This window comes from Callospermophilus lateralis, chromosome 18, assembly GCF_048772815.1.
Source record: "Callospermophilus lateralis isolate mCalLat2 chromosome 18, mCalLat2.hap1, whole genome shotgun sequence".
Lineage (NCBI taxonomy): Eukaryota > Metazoa > Chordata > Mammalia > Rodentia > Sciuridae > Callospermophilus > Callospermophilus lateralis.
In genome coordinates, this window is record NC_135322.1 from 15,063,208 (window position 1) to 15,082,467 (window position 19,260).

Here is a 19,260-nt window from a genome sequence, read left to right on the forward strand (position 1 = left end):
ATACTTGCTCCTAGCGTTAGTGGGACCTAGGGGCAAATGGTCGGGGGGAAGCTGGAGGGGTGGCAAGGAAGAGAAGAGACAGCAAGAAGACGGAGATGACCAAGGAAGAGGGGCATAACCGTGAGGGAACCTCAGGATGTGCTCAGAACATCTAAGGTTTATTGAGCAGCTGCTATACCTCAAATGCGCCTCTGAACACACCCCAGTTGCTGTTTACAACAACCCTCTGAGATAGTGCCTAGGATCACCACATGGTACAGATGGGGACACTGAGGCACTGAGGCATGGAGAGCTTAGACACAAGTGCGGGGACCACGTGATGCCTCCTGGGGGCGGCTCTTGGCAGTTCTGCAGGAAGAAAGCCTGCTTCACCACCCCTTTGGGTGGCCGTGCTCTGAGCGCCTGTGGGTGGCATGGGGTATTGTGGGCCCAAGGGACCCTGGCTCCCAGCACCAGACAGGTAGGTGTGGAGCTGCCCCTCTGTGGTCACCCCAGACCCGGCTGTCCACCTTTCCATGGGCTTAGGGGACGTGAGCCCAAGGAGAGCTGGGCCCGCTGTGATAGAGCCACGGGGGGATCACAGGGACAGAGGACAGGGTGGAGAGGCCCCGAGAGTGAGGCAGACACAAGACAGACAGGGACAAGGAGAAGCTGGTGGGCAGGAGGGGATCCACGGGGGCACACGCCCAGGACCCCAGGACCCAAGCAACTGGGAGGCGGGGAGTGGCGGAGGCGGAGGATCGTGATTTTGAAGCCAGACCCCACCGCCTCCGAGAACCTGTCTCAAAATGAATTTTAAAATAAATAATAAAGTAAACTATGAAAAATAAAGAGATTTTAAAAGGACTGGGGATGTGGCTCAGTGGCAAAGTGCCCAGGGTTCAATTCCCAGACAGGAAGGGGGGGACGGGGGTGTCCAGAGATGGTGACAGAGGGAGACACGGGGCGAGGGGCGGGGAGAGAGAGAGAGAGAGAGAGAGAGAGAGAGAGAGAGAGAAGTTCCAAGAGCCAAGAGATCTGAGGGAGACACAGAAGCGAGGTGGAGAAGAGAGGAAGAGATAAGGGAGCCACGGGCAGACAGGAGACAGTGAGATGGGAACACAGAGGTCACCTCGCCTCCCTCCCCATCCCTGCCTCGACAGCCCCACAGGTCACGCAGGCTGAAACACGCCCCCACACTGACCTCCTTCTGGCACTCCCATATTGGCAGCCAGTCCTCCCTCAGCTCTGCCCACCATTCCTCCTGCTGTTGGCCAAGCCCATTAAGCTGCTCTCCTGGCCACAACTGAAGGCCCCACGCCCCGGGGAGGAAACCACTGAAGAGGCGTCCTGCTCCTGGGCACCCAAACCATCAATTAGTGTTAACAAGGGAAGGCTCCTAAAGACCCCCAGCGGGGCGCGGAGGGGACCCAGGCCCCGCCTCTGTGACTCAGGAGGTTAAAGGGCCTGGGCCAGTCTGTGAGATCAGAGTGTCCAGATGGAGTGTGGCAGCAGCAGGAAGGTCACCATCCAGCTGGTGGACGAGGAGGCAGGGCCCGGAGCCAGGGGCCCCCAGCCCTTTCGAGGCCAGGTCTACGAGGCAATCCGAGCAGCCTGCCTGGATTCAGGGGTCCTGTTCCGCGACCCTTGCTTCCCTGCCGGCCCTGATGCCCTTGGCTATGACATCCTGGGACCTGACTCCGAGAAGGCCAAAGGGGTGGAGTGGAAGAGGCCCCATGTAAAGTGGGGCTGGGGCCGGACCCTGGGTCTGAGGGAGGAGGCTGGGTCTGAGGGAGGAGGCTGAGGGCCTGGACCCCTGGGTCTCAGAGCAGGTCCAGCCATCCGGCACTCAGGGAGGCCCAGGGAGGCTGAGCCCGGCTCGGGGACCTGCTGAGGTCCTGGTCAGAGGCCCCGTTACCCTGGAGCAGAGAGGGGCAGGAGGGGACGCAGCATCTGAGCTCCCCGTTCTCCCTCCCTCCGGGGCTGAGGTCTGGCCTCCCCCCAGGAGTTCTGCGCCGAGCCCCAGTTCATCTGTGAAGACATGAGCCGCACGGACGTGTGTCAGGGGAGCCTGGGTGAGACCTTCTCCCCGTCCAGGCCCTGTCCTTGCCTGCCGTCCTGCTCCTCCCTCCCCTCGGCCTGTCCCCTCCTTCCTCCTCACCCAGCCTCCCGCCAGGTAACTGCTGGCTCCTGGCGGCCGCCGCCGCCCTCACTCTGCACCCCCGACTCCTGTGCCGCGTGGTCCCCCCTGGACAGGGTTTCCAAGATGGCTACGCAGGTGTCTTCCACTTCCAGGTAGAAGCCAGGTCCTCTGTGCAGGCCTCTGCTGCCCTGTGGTGACATGGACTTCACAGTGGACACTGTCCCTGTGGGGCTATGGGCCTGGGGCAGCAGGGGCAGGGGTGGGGCTGGGGAGGACTGGCGTTGGGAGCCCGGTTGGAGCCGTGTCCCCTTTCCTGCCAGCTCTGGCAGTTTGGCCGCTGGGTGGACGTGGTGGTAGACGACAGGCTGCCCGTGCGCGAGGGGAAGCTGATGTTCGTGCGCTCGGAGCAGCGGAATGAGTTCTGGGCCCCCCTCCTGGAAAAGGCCTACGCCAAGTGAGGACCCCCAGACCCCACCTGGGCCCCCAAGTTACAGGGACCCCGAGTCCCCAACCTCCAGGGTCCCCCAGGCATGCCACCAAGGACCCCACGCCAGGTCACAACCCCAGAACCCTGCTGTTGCGACGTGCCGATGTTTAGGGGAAGCACTCCGGAGCCCGGCCTTCACCCAGTAGCTCTTTTTTGCAAACACGGAGTTTTAGGTGTCAGTGGACACAGCGCCTTTGTTCCATTCATTCATTTTTATGGGGCGCTGAGGATGGAACCCAGGGCCCAGGTGAGCAAGGCGAGGCTCCACACTGAGCCCTGGCCCGGCCCCCCAGCCCCAGCCCCTCACATAAGTCCCAAGGACCCTGACATCTCCTGAAAGACCCCCGGTTCTCCAAATCTTGTATTTTCCCCCTTGGGGACCTGTGATCTCCGGCCACCTCTCCTGTCTAGGGACTCATCTAGAGAACCTCCAAAACAGTGCATGTAACCCTGGGACCCTCAGAATTTTACTCGCCCATCCCGAGGCTCCGGATGCCTGACAAGCCCAGAAAAATCACCCCAAAGCAGACGTCTCCCCAGAAACTCTGGACACAGGGCCTGGACTCCCAGGACCCGTCACTGCGCAGCCCCGCAGTCCCCAGGGCTCTCTGTCGAGGCTCCGAGGGTTTCTAGCAAGTGTCATGGGTCCCCACCTCAAGCATCTGAGAGTTTCAGGGATAGCCCCTGGGGGTCCCCATAGGGGACAGAGGCCCCAGATGGGAGATTCTCAGTCCCCCGCCCCCGCGCCCACAGGCTCCACGGCTCCTATGAGGTGATGCGAGGGGGCCACATGAACGAGGCCTTCGTGGACTTCACGGGCGGCGTGGGCGAGGTGCTCTACCTGAGGCAGGACACTCCAGGCCTCTTCTCTGCGCTTCGCCACGCCCTGGTCAAAGAGTCCCTTGTGGGTGCCACTGCCCTGGTGAGAGCTGGACCCCCACACAGTCCCCTGTCAGGAGGACCAGAGCAGAGTCGGGGGGGTGCGGTGGGAGGGGAGTTTCCTGTCCTTCTCCTCTCAGCTTCTGCTGCTGGCTTATTCTCTCTCACACATCAAACTGGAGAAGGTTAGATGGAAATGTATTCCCTCTTCTAACTAAAAGCTTCAGGAACAGCTGGATCTAGGTGTTCAGAGGATATTGCAAATGTGTTTTTCTATCCTGGAATGGAGTTAGTCTCACTCTCAGGTAGGCTTTTTAGTCATTGGGATACAAAGGGGCCCCCATAGCTACGGGTATCCCATGCCACCCAAAAGCTCAAAAAATAATAATAAAGAGGGCTGGGATTGTGGCTCAGTGGTAGAGCGCTCGGCTAGCACCTGTGAGGTGCTGGGTTCAATCTTCAGCACCATTAAAAATAAATAAGTAAAGGTATTGTTTTCAACTACCACTAGAAAAAAAAATTAATAAGGGCTGGGAATGTGGCTCAGTGGTAGAGCAGCCCTGTATTCCATCTTCAGTGGCGAAGAAAAAAAGACAAGTTTTGAGAGCAGAAGCCCCAGGATTGATTCTCGTGGGCTTAGCCTGGGTCATCGTGTGTGGAACTGAGACCCCGCCAGGCGCTGGGTTCTCGGACCTACTCACAGCAGCCTCTGCTTGGCGCCTGCTCCTCTGTCTGGGTGTCTCTCCTCCTGGTCTCTCTGTTCTGAGTCTCCCCAGCCTCAGGAGCCTCTTTCCTCTCCCCTTGTCTGGTTCATCTCCCTCCCTCTCCCCCCTCCCCCTCCCCCTCCTGTACTCTCCAACTCCAACGCCCTCTCTGAGCCCCATGCCATTCAATGCTGGGCTTTGGGTGGCAGGAGGTTGGGAGCATGGGGACAGCAGTTGCCCTCCCCCACCCCAGACTCACTGCCTCTGGTCCCCTTCCCAGAGTGATCGGGGCGAGTACCGTACGGAGGACGGGTTGGTGAGGGGACATGCATATTCAGTCACTGGCACACACAAGGTGAGCAGCCCCCACTGGCAGGCTGGCAGGGGGTGTCCAGGTGCCACCCTACCGATACTGCTGTCCTTAGATGTCCCTGGGCTTCACCAAAGTGAGGCTGCTGCGACTGCGGAACCCATGGGGTCGTGTGGAGTGGACCGGGGCCTGGAGTGACAGGTGGGAAGGGCCTGGGGTGGGTGGGTGGCTGGGTCCCGCCTGCCCACCCCTCACACCCCCCTCTCCAGCTGCCCACGCTGGGATGCGCTGCCCGCTGAGTGGCGAGAGGCCCTGCTGGTGAAGAAGGAGGATGGCGAGTTCTGGTGAGTTCTCAGGGACTCAGCTCTGCCTCTAGGAGGGCACTGAATCAGGGGGCTCAGGGTGAGGAGGGACATGGAGATGTCCTTGGAGATGGGGCCTAACAGGGAGACACCGTCATTCTCAGTGGCAACTTGGGAGTCGGCTCTATTTGGCAAAGCCAAGAAGTAGTCGAGGTGATGTTTAGGGAATTGGGCAGCAAAGTCGTCTTTGGGGGAGTTTGGAAGGGATTGGGTAGTATTTAGGGAGGTTAGGTGACATTTGGCATTTCTTAAATTTTGGCAGAATTGAGGATTTGAAGGATACTTGTTGATAATTGGGAGTCTGAGGGTCTCAATGGTTGGGGGTTTTGTAAAGGCAATTTGACCATGTTTGGGGGGGGGGGACTCTGTGAATCTTGGCTACTTGTGGAGCATTTCTGAGGACTTGGAGACATTGGGGGACCTGGAGGCACAGCGATTTCTGGAGATCAAGGGGGTACCTGGCAGTATGTAAGGAATTGCAGGGCTTTGTGATTGCGGGAGTCGCTCTGGGGTCTTGAGCTGTTTGGGGTTGGGACTCTGGGGGTGGCCTGGGTGGCTCTGACTGCTGCCGCGTGCAGGATGGAACTGCAGGACTTCCTCCGCCACTTCAACACTGTCCAGATCTGCTCCCTGAGCCCAGAGGTGCTGGGCCCCAACCCGGCTGGGGGTGGCTGGCACATCCACACCTTCCAAGGTCGCTGGGTACGAGGTTTCAACTCTGGAGGGAGCCAGCCTAGTGCCGGTGAGGCCAAAGCGGGGACCCTGAGAGGCAAGCTGGGGTGGGGGCTTGCACCAGGCGGAAACCCCTTTTTTCTCTTCTCTGTTAGAAACCTTCTGGACCAATCCTCAATTCCGGCTGACCCTGCTAGAGCCTGATGAGGAGGAGGACGATGAGGATGAGGAGGGACCCTGGGGAGGCTGGGGGGCAGGCAGGGCAGGGGGCCCAGCGAGGGGGGGCCGCATCCCCAAGTGCACGGTCCTCTTGTCACTCATCCAGCGAAACCGCAGGAAGCTGAGGGCCAAGGGCCTCACTTACCTCACCGTGGGCTTCCACGTGTTCCAGGTGAGGCCCTGGCAGAGCTGAGGCATGGAGGGCAGGGGATTCTAGGGGTATTGCAGGGGCACGGACGGGACTGGGGATGGGTCAGAGGAGAGAGGGAGCTGAGGGAGGGTGTCTGGGAAAGACTGAAGGGCAGGATGGGGACAGACTGGGGACCAGGAGGGGGACCAAGAGGGCCAAGATGGGACTAAAGGGCACAGATAAGGGAGGGAAAAGTTGGGAAGGAGTCAGAGGGAACCTGGGTCAGGTACGGGGGTCAGAGGTTCAATAAAGGACCAGGACCAAAGAAATGGGAAGGGTCTGGAGGGGCAGGTGGGGGCTCTGAGCAGTGGCACCCCTGCTGCTGCTGAGTCCAGCGGCCACACTCTTCCTTCTTACAGATCCCAGAGGAGGTGGGTCTCGGATGTGGCCCAGCGCCCATCCCTCGACCAGCCCTGCGACCAGCCCTGGGGCTTGGTCGACCAGCGCTGGAGGGGAAAAGTCGGGGTCTGGGGGCCGGGCGGGCTCGGCCAGGTGGTCTGGGGTGCAGTGGGTGGGAGGTCTTGGGGAGGGAGCTCGGGCGGGTCGTGGTCATGCCCCGCTGCCCGCAGCTGCTCGGCCTCTGGGACTCCCCGCGCAGCCGCGCACTCTTACCGAAACTGCTGCGCGCCGACCGCTCGGTCTTCTGCGCCCGTCGCGACGTGAGCCGCCGCTGTCGCCTGCGCCCCGGCCACTACCTGGTGGTGCCCAGCGCCTCCCAGGAGGGAGACGAAGCCGACTTTACGCTGCGCATCTTCTCAGAGCGAAGCCACACAGCAGTGTGAGCCGGGGAGTCCCGCCCGGGACCACGCCCCGCCCGGGACCACGCCCCGCCCGGGACCACGCCCCGCCCGGGACCACGCCCCGCCCGGGACCACGCCCCGCCAGGGACCACGCCCCGCCCGGGACCACGCCCCGCCTCACTCCCGCCCCAAACCGCACCCATCCCACTCGGGACAACGCCCAGCCCCAGCCCCGCCCCACGATCCCAAGCCGGTACCCACCCCCGGCCCGGTCCCGACCCGCAGCCTGGCGGGGATGTGCCTTGAGTCCCAAGACCCCACCCTACCCCGCTGGGACCCCGCACGCCCCGCATCCCAGTCTTGGGGAACAGCCCCCCTCCACATTGCCTGTCCCTAATCTGCAGGGAGATCGATGACGTGATCAGCGCCGACCTGGAGGCCCTCATGGTGAGGGGCTGCTGTGGGAGGGGGCGACGTGGGAGGGATGGGCTTTGGGCTCGGACTAAGCGCCCCCTGTCCCGTTCCGCAGGTCCCCTACAAGCCCCTGGAGCTGGAGTTGGCACAGCTGTTTCTGGAGCTGGCTGGGGAGGTGAGGGGGCCCTGGGCTGCGGGGCAGTCCCTCCCGATGATTTCCTGCTCTCCAGACCCCTCGTCCTAGGCGGCTCATTTTGATTTCCCTCCGGCTCCCCCATGCGCTCTCTCATGAACTTCTTTTCTGGAGATGTCCAAGCCTCTTCCCGCCTTGAGCCTTCCTTCAGCAGTACCCTCTAATTTTCCTTCCTTTGCACCTCCTGCCAGGCTCATGCCTCAACTTTCCAAAGTGCCCTTCTATGGAAGCTGCCCCTGTCACCCAAAGGTGAACCCTGAGAAAGGACAGGCCTGGGGTTCTCCCAGTCTCTGTCACACCCCCAGCCCAGCCTAGCTTGGGGCCTGGCCCAGAGCAAAGGGCCTCACAAGCGACTCTTTCCCTGACCAGGAGGAAGAACTCAATGCCTATCAGCTCCAGACCTTGCTAAGCATTGCCCTGGAACCTGGTGAGTTCTGGTGGAGGACTGCTGGCCAGGGGTCCATACAACCCAGAGCTGGACCCCAGCGCTCCCCATGTGTGCTCCTCTATGATGCTGCTGGGGGTCAGGCCGCCGGAACCTTGGTTCAACCTGGCAGCCTCTCCCTGCACGTGCTCCATGGTGGATTCTGTGGCAAGCCCATGCCAAGGCCACTTGGCTCCCCCTCCTCTGAGGCACGTGTGAGCAGACTGGAGCTCCCTGCCGGGTTCAGACTCCAGCTCTGCTAGTTAGAGCAATCGCAGGCTCTCTGAGTCTGTATAGAATGCCTGCCGTGGGGAGCTATGTCCCACAGAGTGCTCATGATGGCTGGCATGCAAGGATTGATATTTTTCTTCTTGTAGCCAGGACCAACACCAGGGCCAACACCAGGACCCCTAGAGAGATCGGCGTCAGGACCTGTGAGCAGCTGCTGCGGTGTTTTGGGGTACATGGGGCAGTGCATAAGGGGATGTTGGGGGTCTCTCTTTTTTTCTGGAGACATTGATCTTAACCAGACTCCCCCATCCACAGCATGGGCCAAGTTTGGCCCTGCACCACTTCCAGCAGCTCTGGAGCCACCTGCTGGTGTGGCAGGTAAGTTGGGAGGGGGGCCCTGCAGGGCAGCCTCTCCCTGCACAGACACCCTGTGGGCCATCAAGGCCCCAGAGAACGGGGGATGGGGTGGGGATGGGCGGGGACTGGACCACTCTATGTCTACTTGGAGTGACCTGGCTGGGATGTCCCTAGCTGGTCCATCATCGCCCTGTGGTTGCTCTAGGGGCACTGAATGTCTCAGGGATGGAGAGTAGTCTCTGGTCCTGGGTTGAAATCTCAGCTTCCAGCTGAGCCCCTTTCTGGTGGTGACCCCAGCCAAGTCCCCTCCCTTCCTAGGGCCTTTACTTGGCCAGAAAGATCCCTGTGAGGAGGCAGGGATCAAAGATCTCTGCACAGATGACAGTGATAAGTCACCATTTACTGAGCCCTCCCTGCGCCTTTGTGGGTGGAAGCGCGACGTCCTCACAGGCCCTTGAGTTGCTTTTGTTCCCATGTCACAGATGGGGAAATGGAGGCCCAGAGTGGTTAAGCTGCTGGCCTGGAGCCTGTGGCAGGGAGAGCAGCTGCAGCCCAGGCTGTGTGGCCTCGGAGGCCTCGTTTAGCCTCTTCAGCATGCTCAGCCACTGCTCGAGGGCCTGGGCGGGGGGACGACTGACCTCCACTCCCCACCCAGGCCACGTTTGACAAGTTTGATGAGGACTCATCAGGGACCATGAACTCCTACGAGCTGAGGCTGGCGCTGAATGCTGCAGGTGTGGACAGGGTCCCTGGGGTGGCCATGGGGACAGGGCCTGGCCCTCCTCCTTCTACACCAGTCTCAGCTCTGGTGCCACTCAGCTGTGGCCAGTCCTTTGTTGCCATTTCCTGGCAGGGACTGGGCGACCCTGGAAAAGGCCAGATGGCAAGGCAGGGAGGGAGCCCCAGTGTAGTGGGGGGTGGCCTGGGAGGTGATGAGGTGGGTAGGGGTGCTCCAGGAAGGGAAGACTGGCAGCTGGTGCCTGAGAGGCCCTGGCTTTCTGGGCAGTGTGAAGGAATGTTCTGGATTCTGGTGAGCTGAGGTTGGAGTCCTCTGCCAACTTCCTCTGCTTGAGTCCCTATCTGTGACCTGGCGGAGCGCAGGGTGGCTGCAGGAGCCCGTGGAAGTTGGAAAAGCGAGTGAGAGGGCTCCTGTGTAGGGCCAAGGAGGGGTCGGCACTTGGAACCCCCGGTTCCTGAGCCACATCTCGGCCCTTCTGGCACCACAAAGTGGCTGGGTGACTGTGACCCAGTGGGAGTGACAGAGTGAGACCCAGAGTGGGGAGCCAAGTGTTCAGGGATGTGTAGGACAAGATGAGCTAAAGTTGCAAACCAGGGCACCGAGTGTGAGACAGGAACAGAGAGAGAATGACCCAGAACAGGGGGAAGGTCTGACAGTTTGTTCGTTGTCACCGAGTACCTGGTACCTGCCAGGAGTTATTCAAGGCAGAAGAAAACTGACCTCGAGAGTTTCTCTAGTAGGAATTCACACAGAGGGCAACCGCAGGGCCCTGGCTCTTTCTCAGGGCCTTCCGTCTGCCCTGGGCACAGCACCCACCACCCCAACACCTGAGGGCAGATGCCATGTCAGAGAGACCTGAAGCAGGTCACTCGGCCAGGAAGGTTTCCTGGCAAGGTTTTCCTGACCTGGAGACTCAGCTCAGCCTAGCACTACAGAAATATACTTGATAGATGCCTGGGGAGGGCTCTTTTTTTTTTTTTTTTGGTAGCAGGGATTGAATCCAGGGCTGCTTAACCACTAAGCCACATCCCCAACTCTATTTATTTATCTATCTATCTATTTAGAGATAGGATCTCACTAAGTTGCTTAGGGAATCACTAAATTGCTGAGGTTGACTTTGAACTTGCAATCCTCCTGCCTCAGCCTCCTGAGATGGGATTACAGACGTGTCAGGTGCCCATTTAACTACCTGTTAAATGGATGAGTGTGCAGTTAGGTGCAGTGGAAGCTGGTGAAATTGTCCTGGTAACTGTGTACCTGGACATGTAGGGACGGAGGAGGAGAGGGTCATCAGGCAACTCTGAGTGTCTGAGGGATGGAGGATCATGTGGCCTTTTTTTGAAAGGCTCTGTTAAGATTCTATAGCAAAGGTGACTTTGAAACTACTTCTGATGTAGAGCATGGAGAAACGACTGGTGTCAGACTGATGAAAATGTTTGCATACAGTTATTCTCCAGTGCTCAGTGGCAGAGAGAAAGTATTACAGCCCTTAAAAGGAACAAAAAGCCAGTAATGAAAAAGCACAGACATATAATACCAGCAACTCGGGAGGCTGAGGCAGGAGGATTATAAGTTAGAGGCCATCTCAGCAACTTAGTGAGACCCCCATTTTTAAAAAAAAATATATTTATTTGTTTTTAGTTGTAGTTGGATGCCATACCTTTACTTTATTTATTTTTATGTGGTGTTGAGGATGGAACCCAAGGCCTCGCACATGCTAGGCGAATACTCCACAGCTGAGCCACAACCCAGCACTAATGAGACCCTTTCTCAAAATATAAAATAAAAAAAGAGATGGGGATGTGGCTCAGGGTTAAGTGCCCCTGAATTCAATCCTCAGTACCAAAAAACACAGAAACAAACAAAAAAGGAACAATAATAGGTGCCTGCCACAGTAAACATGATAAGCCATTCCATTCTCACACTAGTGTGTAGGTCCAGACTGTCACATTACCCCTTCACAGATGGAGACGGGCTCAGAAGTGTAAGGTGCGGCCTGTGGCCACCCAGCTGGGACTTGAACCCAGGCCACATGCAGAACAAGGGGGAGCGGAGCCCTGTGGTGTCAGCATCTCCCCAGGACTTGGGTGGGCTCACGGGGGCACCTCCCTCTAGGCTTCCATCTGAACAACCAGCTGACCCAGGCCCTCACCAGCCGTTACCGGGACAGCCGTTTGCGTGTGGACTTTGAGCGCTTCGTGTCCTGCGCTGCCCAGCTCACCTGCATCTTCTGTGAGTGCCACCCTGTGCCCCTTGCTTGGGGCACAAGGAGAATGCCTCCCGTGGCTGGGGGACTGGGATGGGGGCATTCACCCGGCCCTTCTCTGCACAGGTCACTGCAGCCAGCACCTGGATGGGGGCGAGGGGGTCGTTTGTCTGACCCGCAGACAGGTGGGCCTGGGCTCGGGTACAGGGTGGCTCTGGTGCCCGCCCAGGACCCTGCCTCCAGCCTGCCTCTTCTTTCTCTTGCCCAGTGGATGGAAGTGGCCACCTTCTCCTAGGATGTTAGGTCAGGAGCACCGGCTGCTGGAGGCAGGGAGACACAAGGCCACCTCTGCTCCGAGCCCTCCGCCCCCCTGCCTGGAGACACCTGCCCTCACTGGGTGGCACCTGAGCATGGCTGAGGCCTGGCCACCAGTGGCTGGCCGAGCACCTCTCTGTGCACCTAGGTCTCCTTGCCTGCACACAGAGCCGGGTCTGCAGGGCCCCTCCTGGGCAGCCTGTGTGGACTGGGCCTGGCTCCCTCCTGGGAATGGAGGGGCCCGTGACACCCTCTTATCTAACTCCTGGATGGGATGGATGGGGACCATGGGCTCCTGTGCTTTCCTGAGAGAGAACAGAGACAACAGAGGGAAGGAGGACACAGGAGGAATCCTTAAAAATATTACATGTTTTATTATCCTGTCCCCAAAAGGGTGGTTTATCCAGAAACCAAGAAAAAAAAATCAATCAGAATAAACTCAAAAGGGGGTGGGGGGACCATCAACTACCAGGCAGCCAGTCCAGCAGCCCACCTCCACCTCAGGAGGCCCCCAAAGACCCCTGCCCAACCCAAACAAGGAGAAAAATCAGTGAGGGACCGGGGAGGGCAGCAAATCAGCTATGTCTTCATTACGAGAGCGAGAGGCGGCAAAGATATGTTGCTAGGTGAATATATATTTATATAATAAATCCGTAAGTTAATAAAGTAAATAGTAATTCTCTGAAAGTTTTTAATTTTTTAGGTTTTTTTTAAAATTTATTTTTAATTTTTTTTTTTTTGTTTTTTGGTGGATTTTAAAATTTTTATTGTTCTGTTTTTGTGGGGTTTTTTGTTTTGTTTTGGTCCTTAGAAAATCTGAGACCAGACCAAACAAGGCCAAGGCCGGCTGGGCTGGTGCTGGGGTGAGGGCCGGCTGCCAGACCAGGCCCTTGGGATCACAGATGGCGGGGAGAAGGGGGGCTGTGGTCCACTGGGCAGCTGTGGTGCCCCCTGCTGGACCCTTTGCAGGGCAGGGCGGTTCCTGGACAAGGCACATGGGGCTTTGGCCTGGATGTGGGAGGCCTTGGAAGGACCTCAGGGGCAAAGAAGGGACCTGGATGTGGAGGTGTGTCCCCAGGGCCCAGAGGGAACCTGTGTTGCTGTGGGGATCCATTGTCCCCTCCACATAGATTAAAAAAAACCAACACATCATATATATTTACCTGACCAGAGGTGCTGACCCCAAAAGTCTCCCTTCCCCCACCTGATGGGGGGACCTCTGGCCAACCAACGAGAGAGGACAGAGCCCGCCCAGCCCCTCCCTGCCCACCCCCACCCAAGGACCGGCAGAGAGTGCTTTGCATAGATACAGAGTCAGGGGGGGCTCCCGGCCCCTCCGGGAGGCCGTGAAGCGGGCGTCGGGGTTCCCAGGCAGGGCCTCACAGGTCACTCTCCCCGTAGAGGGCCGTGGAGAAGGACTTGTAGTCGAGGGCCCCGGGCACAGCATCGGGGCCCTGGTAGGGCGCCATCCGGGCGATGCAGTACTCGGCCTGGTCGGGGGGCAGCTCCCTCCGCAGCTCCTCGGCCGTGATGAAGTTCTGGGGGTGGCAGGAAGGACTCTGAGCCACCCTGTGCCCCAGTGCCAGCTTAGATCCCTGCTGCAGGGAACCCTCCTGCCAGCCCCAGGTCCCTCCAGCATCTTGCTCACCTTGTCCCCGGCCAAGACCTTGAAGGAGGCGATGACCTGGTCAGCGGTATCTGTGTCAGTGGTCTCCCTTGACATGAAGTCAATGAAGGCTTGGAAGGTCACAAGGCCGCTGTGGTTGGGGTCAACCACGCTCATGATGCGGTTGAACTCAGCGTCGCCCTGCGAGGTGATGGGGGCGGGTGACAGATGGCACTTAGTGGGGAAGGGGCACCGGGCTGGGACTGGTGGAGTGGGTCTGAGGAGAAGGGGAGGAGAGCAGGGCTGGAGTCCAGCCTGCCTTAATGGCGTGGGCCAGGCAGAGCTTGCACCTGGCGGCCCAGGGCCAGGCCCAGGCCTCGGTGGCCCCTCTGCCCACCCCATGGCCTCAGGATGCGGGGAGTCAGGGTCTACTGCCCCCCGCCCCAGGCTCACGAGGTAGCTCTGGAGGTGGGGAAGAAAGAAAAGAGAGAAAGAGAAAGGAAAAGGGAGAGAGCGGGAGGGCTGCCCCCCGTCTCTGGAGACTTCTGGGGAGGAGGGGCTGGGGAGTCATCGGAGGGACCCCAGCCCAGCAAGCGCAGCAGTGCAGGACGGCTGTGCCTTCTGGCGGAGGAGTGTCCCCGAGGACATGGAAGCTCTGCAGGCGTGAGGGGGCGGGAGGAGGAGGAGGAGCGGTGGCAGGGGAGGCAGAGGCTGCATACCAGGCTGTATCCTGTGGAGATAAGCAGAGCCCTGAAGTCATCGGAGTCCATGCTGCCTGTCTGCTTCTGCTCCCAGGACGCAGGCATAGCAGAGGAGGCCAGGCCCAGAGGAGGCAAGAAGGGCCGCCCCATGTGCACAGCGGGCAGACAGGACAGTGGCGGGAGCGGGGAGACAGGAGGCCAGAGAGACCAGGTAAGGGGGAAAGTGTCGGAGAGACACGAGGGCAGGGAGGTGGCAAGAGAGCCGTGAGATGGCACACACGATGGCAGGAGAGGCGAAGGGGAGGGGAGGAGAGAGAAGGAGAGAGAGAGCAGTTAATCGCTGTCCTCGGGGGCCCAGGGTGCGCGTACCTGCCGGTCGTTCTCCACGTCGTAGCCCAGGCTGATGAGGCAGGCCTTGAACTCCTCGGGCCCCAGCGCCCCGCCATGGTCCTGACGGGGCCATCCAAGGTGGGAGTGCGGGAGGGGTGGTGTGGAGACCAGGCCGCAGAGGTGGGAGGGGACCCAGCCACATGCAGAGGGCGGGGGGACACACGGGGAAGGGAAATAGAGTTAGAGGCAACACAGATGAGGGTATGGCCAGGGACAGCTGGGGCCTCGGCCCAGGGGGCCTGAGGCAACCAGGGACCTCCCTGGCCTCCTCTGGGCAGTGGTGACAATGAGACCCAGTCCTAGGTGGAGGAGGGAGCGGGGGCTCTTCTTGCCTTTGTGATTTGGGCTAGGAGAGAGGGCCACCAGGGCCAGAGGGGCAGTGCTAAGGCTGGACTCTACACATGGACGCCAGGTGGTGGCACATCAGCCCAGCAGGGCTCGGTGCTTAGGTCCTCTAAAGGACACAGTGTGTGGGGGCCAGATTCCCAGGCCAGGTCTTAAATCCTGGGAATGCTGGGACTTCGTGTGCCGCAGGGTTTCAGCCACAGGCAGCAAGGATGTGCCCACCCCACCCCCCCCCCCCCCCCCCCCCCCGTCACTGGCTAAGATCCCATCAGGCCTGAGTGGCGGCTGATGCTTAGAGATGTGAAGGTACAGACAGATGCAGAGATGGAGGGGCCAGACGGAGTGGTGACAGGGAAGGGAGGGACCGTGGCAGGGGGATGTCCACCTTGTCGAAGTGGTTGAAGGATGCCCGGAATTCTTGCATCTGCTCCTGGCTGATGCCCTTGGCATCCCGGGTGAGGATCTGGTTCTCCACCTCGTTGATAGTGCGGGCGATGGTGGTGAGCAGCTGCTCCCAGCCCACGCGCACGTGCTGGGGAGGGGCAGGGCAGGGGCAGGGCGTGAGCGCAGGTGTGGTGGCTGGTCAGGGTCTCCCCTGGGGCCTCTTGGGGCCTCTCCAGCCCCACACCCTCCTGCATGTGGGGCGTGGGGCCTCCCTGCCGCCTCTGCCAACCATTGGATTCATTCACTCCAGGGATGAACACGGCAGGGGGCAAGGACCTGACACCCTGTGCCAAGATTCACATGGCAGCTCTTTAGAGGCAGGCTGGCCAGTGCTCAACCTTGGCTCTGGGGATGGGAAACAGTGGTTTGTGGCATTTGTGGACCAGCATGATGAGACGCTGTCACCAGGGTTGATTTCAAGCCACTAAGGGGACCAGCTTCAAAACTCTCATCATGCTGGTACACTGCCCTTGCACACAGTCAGGGTCTGGGGGATGCTTCAGGTCCCTGGGTGAGTCTAACCCAAGATAGGTGTTGCCATGGTGATGGGGGAGTACAGATAGGACTTTTTTTTTTTGGTACCGGGGATTGAACTCAGGGGCACTCGACCACTGAGCCACGTCCCCAGCCCTATTTTGTATTTTATTTAGAGACAGGGTCTCACTGAGTTGCTTAGCGCCTTGCTGGTGCTGAGGCTGGCTTTGAACTGATAATCCTCCTGCCTCAGCCTCCCAAGCTGCTGGGATTATGGGTGTGCGCCACCACGCCGGGCTGAACTAGTCTTTAACAAATTTTAAATAGCAAAAAAACATTTCCACTGAGCGGCAGAGCCTGGCTGGGCCTGCGCACCTCCATGGTGTAGTTGGTGTGCTTGTTGTCGAAGATGAGGGCCTCCTGGATGAGCTGGTGCTGCTGCTCCAGCAGGTCCAGGTTGGGCTTGTAGTCCACGATGCTGCGCTCGTACTGCTTCAGGTGGCTCAGCTGGTCCTCCAGGGTCCCGTTCATCTCAATGGAGATGCGTCCGATCTCCTGCAGGAAGGCAGCGCCGCCAGGGGTGAGACCACTCTAGCCAACCCCGGGTGGCTCTCCGGCCTGGAGTCCTGGGCCACAGGACTGCTGACCTAAAGGGGTTACTCGCTCTGGTCCTCCTCTCAGGTAAAAGCAGCCACCATGGGGAGTCCGTGGGCCATGTGCGTCACACTCCTAAGCTCACTGGACCCTGGTCCCTCTGTGAGGCCTGCACCTAAAACAGGCCTGACCACAGACGTGGGAACATGGAAGCTCAAGGGGGCTAGTTATCGCAGTAAGAGGCAGCCAGGATTTGAGCCTGGGCCTGTGGCTCCTAACCGTGGACCCCCAAGTCCAAGGCTCTACAGGCTGCAGAGACAGTGCTGAGCCCCAAGGCTGGCCCTCCTAGGCCCCCTCCCCAGGCTTGCTGAGTTTAAAGAGGCTGCTCACTGTCGGCCTGGTCCACAGCGAACATTCACTAGGAGGTGGTTGGAGTTGCTATCAGCAGTGCCACAAACTCCGTGGCTCAAGAGGGTCCCTAGGGGGCCGCTATGAGTGCAGACTGTCTTGTTCACTGCTCTGTGGTATCTCTCCTGTGGGGCCAGCACAGAGCAGCGGCCAAATGCATTTGCTGGGGGGAATGGAGAGCTTCCACCCCACTCTGGAGACAGAACCAAGGCGCAGAGGTGCGGCTGGCGCGAGGCACAGTGCACAGGGAGGGGCTGCTCTAGCCTCACCTGTCCGAGCCTCGGCCAGGTTTCTGTCCAGTGCTGTCACTTTTGCCCACATAACTTGGTGGCCCTCCTAGTCCTGGAGGGTGATCAGGGGTCCTAACAAGCCCAGGGGCCACAGGGACCTTCTGACCAAGAAGTTCACCCAGGTGCATGCTCTACTCCACCCACGCCCAGGGCAAGGGGGGCACCCTCACCTCCATCTTGGTCTGGATCCAGGGCCCCACCACGTTGGCCTGGCTCGAGAACTGGCGGCGGAGGTGCTCGTTAGACTGCTGCTTGCTCTGCTCTTCCAGAAGTGCGCGGTCCCTCTTTGGCACCAGCTGTTGCACCTGGGGACACGCGGCAGGAGTGGTCAGGGCAGTGGGCTCTCCTGCCTGGCCGGCCCCACCAGCCCTCCCCTCGAGGGGCTCTGGCCCACCTTCTCCCACTTGGAGTTGATGATCTGGGGGGTGACGGTGGTGTAGGGGTTGCTGCCAGACAGCTTGATGTGGTTGCTCTCAGCGATCCTCTGGGCCTCCTTGTGGATGGCCAGGATGGCCTCTCGTTCCCTGTCGGCGTCTGGGAGGGTGGACTTGAACTGGTCGTGGGCTGAGATCAGGCCCTAAGGGAAGGAGTAAGAATGAGGGGGGCAGTCTGGACCTCCTGGGCCCCCAGAAGGGAGCAGGTTCCCGGGGCCGGGCAGACCTCGATCTCCTCGATGGTGTGAACGATGAACATGTCCTGCAGGTCCTCCATGGCACTCTCCATCCAGTTGTTGAAGGGCGCGGCCCGCTTGGCGTACTCCAGGTGCAACTGGTCAATGGTCTCCAGCTGCTTCTCTGTTTTCTGTGATGTTCGGACAGGGACAGAGCCAGGAGGGCAGGTCAGCGGGTGAGTAGAGGAAGGAAGAGTCCAAGGGGCACTAAGGGGGGTCAGGAGAAGCCCCTGGACTTGGGCATCATCCTCACTACCCACCATCCTCAAGGACAGTCAGGGCCCAGGGCTCCACCAGTGACCCAGCCCCTCCTCACCTCCAGGGCTTCCCTGCGGCTGTGGGTCAGAGAGCCTAGGGCGTCCCACTGGTCACAAATCTTCTGACACCGAGTGTTGACATTGTGGGAATCATAGTAATCCAGCTCGCTGTGGGCCAGGCAAATGGCAATGAGACCCCAGATAAGGGGTGTAGCTGTACCCTGCCCCAGGGGTCCCAGGGCCAACACTGGAGGGCAGTAGTAATCAGCTGCCCAGGGCAGGAGGAGTGGCGGGCAGTGCAGCCCTAACAAGCCTGGGATTTTGGCTGTTCCTTGATTTAAAGAACACCTGGCAGAGTGCAGAGGCTCAAACCACGGGCTCTGGAATGTGGCCGATGATGATTGACCCCTAGTGATCCTGGATGAGCATACTCCCTACTCCAGATGCCTCCATTTTCTTATCTGTGACGTGGGATGAGACTATGGGGGTGTCCAGTCAGTTCATGCACATGAAGTGCTCAGAGCAGCCTCTACACCTCGTTAATACAAGAAGCAACAGCTATTCATGAACGATTTAATTCATTTCAACGGGCAGTAAGAAAAAAAGATGGAACTAGCATGCAATCTCATGCTAAGTAACCAATTTGATACTCAAGAAAAAAAGTAAGGTGCCTTAACAGGCAAATAAATAATGGTACTGCAGACCCCTTATCTGAGGTTCGGCTTGCACAGTTATCTGTGACTTGAAAACATCAATGTTGTGACTGTTTCAAGAGAGAATGACCACATCCCTGTGAACTTTACTCCAGTATATTGTCACAATTGTACTACTTTGTTGATAATCTCTTAATGTGCCTGCTGTATAAATTAAATTTCACGATAGGTACGTATGCACAGAAAATATAGCAGACCTAAGGTTGGGTGTTATTCACGGCTTCGGGCATCCATTGTGCCCCTTGGTATGTTCTTGGGCTGTACCCCCGAGGGAGGGGGCTGCTGCTGTTTGGGAACTATTATTTGGATGACTGTGGCATGGACAGCACTCAAAAGACCCTCCCTCTCTCTTCCAGAACAGTTTAGAAAGCCCCAGGCCCCAGGTCAGGGCAGTAGGTCTCATGCAGCTGGCCCAGTCAGCTGGGGGCACCTGCCCAGGTCCCTATAGCCCCTACAGTCCCTGAGGGTACCTGCCTCTGGCCTTGCTGTCATTGGTAGGGACATGCAGGACCCTGGGGGGTACCTGTGGAAGCCCTTCAGCACTATCTGGGGCAGATGGGAAGCCCCAGAGCACCCCACAGCAAGGACAGGGGAGCAGGAGGGAAACCAGGGTGCCCAGTGCGGGGCTCCCTGGCATTAGCCTGGGTCCCCGTCTTCAGGAATAGCAGGACTTTGGGGACAACTGCGGCAGGGTAGGGGTGGCTGTGGAAGAGGCAGCTCTAGCCAAGAAGCCTATTTTTGAGCAGACGGCTATTTTGGGAGGCTTGCGGCCCCTTTAGGGCCTGTGGATTTTCCATGTAGTAA

At 59.1% G+C, this 19,260-nt stretch overlaps 2 protein-coding genes across 3 annotated transcripts in view; one reads left to right on the forward strand and one right to left on the reverse strand.

Annotated features, from left to right (window-relative positions):
* Positions 1 to 1,477: 1,477 nt before the first annotated feature.
* Capn12 (calpain 12) lies at positions 1,478 to 11,544 on the forward strand. The gene is made up of 21 exons (XM_076837539.2): positions 1,478 to 1,717; positions 1,985 to 2,054; positions 2,156 to 2,274; positions 2,443 to 2,576; positions 3,363 to 3,531; positions 4,473 to 4,547; positions 4,618 to 4,703; positions 4,772 to 4,846; positions 5,443 to 5,606; positions 5,692 to 5,927; positions 6,305 to 6,316; positions 6,515 to 6,723; positions 7,090 to 7,132; positions 7,215 to 7,274; positions 7,662 to 7,723; positions 8,110 to 8,176; positions 8,263 to 8,325; positions 8,960 to 9,038; positions 11,159 to 11,275; positions 11,376 to 11,434; positions 11,518 to 11,544. The coding sequence occupies exons 1-21, from the start codon at positions 1,478 to 1,480 to the stop codon at positions 11,542 to 11,544; spliced, it is 2,166 nt and encodes a 721-aa protein (XP_076693654.2).
* Positions 11,545 to 11,915: 371 nt separating this feature from the next.
* Actn4 (actinin alpha 4) overlaps positions 11,916 to 19,260 on the reverse strand; it is a 69,761-nt gene continuing 62,416 nt past the window's right edge. The window contains exons 13-22 of one of the 2 annotated variants that reach the window (XM_076839424.2): positions 17,803 to 17,911; positions 17,477 to 17,617; positions 17,211 to 17,393; positions 16,987 to 17,121; positions 15,900 to 16,079; positions 14,992 to 15,138; positions 14,241 to 14,321; positions 13,890 to 13,955; positions 13,213 to 13,371; positions 11,916 to 13,102 (exon numbers count right to left, since the gene is read on the reverse strand). In XM_076839424.2, coding sequence (XP_076695539.1) covers positions 12,944 to 13,102; positions 13,213 to 13,371; positions 13,890 to 13,955; positions 14,241 to 14,321; positions 14,992 to 15,138; positions 15,900 to 16,079; positions 16,987 to 17,121; positions 17,211 to 17,393; positions 17,477 to 17,617; positions 17,803 to 17,911 — 1,360 coding nt within the window. In that variant the 3' untranslated portion in view covers positions 11,916 to 12,943. The remainder of the gene's footprint in view (positions 13,103 to 13,212; positions 13,372 to 13,889; positions 13,956 to 14,240; positions 14,322 to 14,991; positions 15,139 to 15,899; positions 16,080 to 16,986; positions 17,122 to 17,210; positions 17,394 to 17,476; positions 17,618 to 17,802; positions 17,912 to 19,260) is intronic. The other variant, XM_076839425.2, reaches the window with a different exon arrangement.

Excerpts from the sequence above, each read along its gene's own strand:
- Capn12 (XM_076837539.2), top strand. The coding sequence starts at position 1,478 with ATGGAGTGTGGCAGCAGCAGGAAGGTCACCATCCAGCTGGTGGACGAG. Across the intron at positions 8,177-8,262 it reads AGCTGCTGCGGTGTTTTGGG|CATGGGCCAAGTTTGGCCCT; the intron begins GTACATGGGGCA and ends CCCCATCCACAG. Across the intron at positions 8,326-8,959 it reads GCCACCTGCTGGTGTGGCAG|GCCACGTTTGACAAGTTTGA; the intron begins GTAAGTTGGGAG and ends CTCCCCACCCAG.